Below are 3,337 nucleotides of genomic sequence, written 5' to 3'. Positions count from 1 at the left end.
TGGTGGCAGGCACCTGCAGTCCCAGCTGCTTGGGAGGCTGAGGAAGGAGAATGGTGTGAACCTACAAGGTGGAGCTTGCAGTGAGCCAAGATCACGCCATCACACTCCAGCCTGGGCAACAGAGCGAGATTCCATCTCAAAAATAACAAAAACAAAAACAAACAAACAAAAACAAAGCACAAAAGCACAATAACAAGTAGAACATGATCCTGAGATGCTACTGTTAAGGAGATACACGTGTATGTTTATGTATGTATTACATGTACAGGAGAATTGCTCACATTATGTATCTTCAGGACACGGGAAGATATTGGGGGGAAGAGGAAGGAAGACTAATTTTCCATTTGTCCCTTGCCTATGCTTTAACATTTTGATCATCTAGCTATACTGCATTAATAATAGCAGTAGTGATAACAACATTAAAAGCAACAGTCATACATATGACACACTATGCATTCTAAATGTCTTTGTGTATTAACTCATTTTATGCTTGCAACACTCTATGAAGGAGGTACTAGCATTATCCCTATTGTAGATTTTATCTGTACCTAAAATATACAGGTACAGAAATAGAGCCTCAAAAAGGTTTACTTACTTGTCTAAAGGCATACAGGAAGGAAGTGGTGAAGCTGGGATTTGAACCTGGGCTCTCGGGCTCCAGGCTCTCACCCCACTGTGCATTATAGAAATTTTTTCAACCATCAGTTGAACTTATTTTCTTTGAATTTACATCTGTGGGTTCAGGTGCCTGTATAAAGGGAATTGTCTCACTCCAGAAGGGATCTGAGATTTTCCGATGCCATCCCTCTTCCATCTTAGGTCTCTCTTCAGGATACTGTGTCGTGATTTGGCCAGAGCTAAAAGAGGACTGATTCCTATCCCATTTTACAGATGAGGAAACTGAGGACCAGAGAAGAGAAGCAACTTCTCCAAAGTCATTCAACAGCAGAATGGGGACTAGAATTGCCATGTGGGGGAGGGAAGAATATACAGCCCCTTATCAAGACAGTATGGTAGAGAAACAGGGGAACAAGAAGACAGGAGGATACCAGAGGAGTGGAAGGAGAGGATGCTCTCAAACCCCCTGCACTCTCCAGGAGGTGCCCTCCCAGACCCACCTCTGCCCACACCCCTCCCACACACACACCCATGGCTCACCCTGGGTGGACAGCTCGCCTGCCTGGGTGCGCCGCACCTGGGCAAACACCTCCTCACTAGGGCATCTCATCAGGGCCAGGTAGGCATTGATACGGATCTCAGCATCCTCCTCCGGGGATTGGTACAGATGGGAGAGCACCGATCGCTGGCTCGGGCAGAAGGAAGGCCATCACCCAAGGCCCACCTATCTCCACCCAGGAGTATGATGTCCCTGGCTCCAGCAGGTGGACCTGCCGCCTAGCCCCAGCTGTCCTGATGTCCCCACTGTGGGAGGCTTCCCCGACACACACACACACTCAGTTGTGGGAGGTAGCAGGGGTTCACTGACCATGCCTAATTCCCAGTCTCTACCAGCCCCAGCCTCGAGAGCCTCATCGATTCCCCAACAAATGGGCATGGCTACATTCCAATAAAACTATTTACAAAAACAGCACAGTGTCTTGCCACACAGGAGGTCTTTAAATGTCTCGGCCTTCCTGGGCCCTTTCCTAAGCAAGCCACCTCCCCACATTGTGACTCCTTCAGTACCTACTGGCTTCCTCCACAGCCAACCAGCCACCCACCCATCATTCCATCCACCCACCCACCCATCCATCTATCCATTCACCCATCCACCCACCCATCATCCATCCACCCACCCTTCCATCCATGCAATAAATATTAACTAAGCAGCAACTGTGCACCCAGCACTGTGCTAGGTGACAGCCATAAACAAGACCAGCCCAGCTCCTGTCCACCTGAAGCTGTTATCCTAGTGCAGAGAGACAGTCAATGAGATTAGCATGTGAACTATATAAAAAGTTAGGTAGTGGCCGGGCACGGTGGTTCATGCCTGTAACCCCAGCACTTTGGGAGGCCGAGACGGGAGGGCCACAAGGTCAGGAGATCGAGACCATCCTGGCTAACACGGTGAAATCCCATCTCTACTAAACACAAAAAAATTAGCCAGGCATGGTGGTGGATGCCTGTAGTCCCAGCTACTCGGGAGGCTGAGGCAGGATAATGGCGTGAACCCGGGAGGCGGAGCTTGCAATGAGCAGAGATAGCGCCACTGCACTCCAGCCTGGGTGAGAGAGTGAGACTCCATCTCAAAAAAAAAAAAAAGAAAGTTAGATGGTAATAAACCCTATGGAGGGAAAAATGAAATGGGGAAACAGGGTGAAAGTGACTTTTAAGCTAAGACCTGTGGGAGGTAAAAAAGAAAGGCCTGGAGACATCTGGGAGAAAAGTGTACCAGGAAAGGGGACAGCATGTGCAAAGCGCCTGGGGCAAGAGAGGGTCACAAGTGTTTAAAGAAGAACAGAAAGGGCAGTGTGCTGGGGAGGAGGGATGGGAGGTGAAAAGAGCAGGTGAGGTCCAGAGGTCAGATCCCTCAGGACCTGGGAGGTCAATGAAGGGACTGCGACTTTGAGTAAGAAGGGAGGTACTGGCCCAGGGATTAGCAAACTTTTTCTATAAAGGGACAGAGAACTCTTTCAGACTCTGCAGGCCATGCGGTCTCTTGCAATGAGTTGACTGCAGGTGGAGCAGGAAAGCAGCCATAAACAGAACATAAATGAGTGGGTATGGGTGTGTTCCAATAAAACTTTGTTGACAAAAACAGACAAAGGGCCAGGAAGTGACCCATGGCCCATGGTCTGACAAACCCTGTACTACAGGGGGGCACAGATGGCAGTGGTAATCATATGGTTGTTTGTGTATTTGATAAATCATCTGCTTCCCACACTACACACAGGCTTAGACCTAGATACCTGTTCACACTAGTACCCAGCCCACAGTAGGTGCTCATTAAATACATGATAAATGAATGAACAATTGAAGAAGTGACTTAGTAAACTGTGGTTTGAGAACTACCACCACCCAACCCCAACCCAGTGAAACAGCACACAAGGGCTCACATCTGCAGAGCAGAGGACCCTCCGGAAGGCCTGGATGGCCCCCAGTCGGATCTCAGGGGCGCTGCTTCTCAGAGATGCGCAGGCACTCAGCGTAGGGGTGAGAGCCAGGGCCGCCAAGCCCGCGTTGCCAATCGCCTTCAGCACAAGCTGGAGCTAAATCGAGATGGAGGGAGGACCATGAAGGGAGAGGTGTGGGGAGGGGCAGTGGCGTGGGGAGGAGCAGTGGCATGGGGAGGGGCAGTGGCGTGGAGGGGGCAGTGGCGTGGAGGGGCAGGCAGGAG

General features: G+C 50.2%; 1 protein-coding gene across 1 annotated transcript in view; it reads right to left on the bottom strand.

Annotated features, from left to right (window-relative positions):
* Positions 1 to 3,337, bottom strand: part of LOC105545270 — a 77,787-nt gene that overhangs the window by 55,589 nt on the left and 18,861 nt on the right. Inside the window, exons 5-6 of the mRNA XM_011988128.1 lie at positions 3,057 to 3,209; positions 1,159 to 1,303 (exon numbers count right to left, since the gene is read on the bottom strand). Of these exons, the coding sequence (XP_011843518.1) occupies positions 1,159 to 1,303; positions 3,057 to 3,209 (298 nt within the window). The remainder of the gene's footprint in view (positions 1 to 1,158; positions 1,304 to 3,056; positions 3,210 to 3,337) is intronic.

The sequence above is a fragment of the Mandrillus leucophaeus genome, unplaced genomic scaffold (genome assembly GCF_000951045.1).
Source record: "Mandrillus leucophaeus isolate KB7577 unplaced genomic scaffold, Mleu.le_1.0 Scaffold323, whole genome shotgun sequence".
NCBI classification, from domain to species: domain Eukaryota; kingdom Metazoa; phylum Chordata; class Mammalia; order Primates; family Cercopithecidae; genus Mandrillus; species Mandrillus leucophaeus.
The sequence above is the reverse complement of the archived record's forward strand: the minus strand, read 5'-3'. Positions and strand labels throughout refer to the sequence as shown.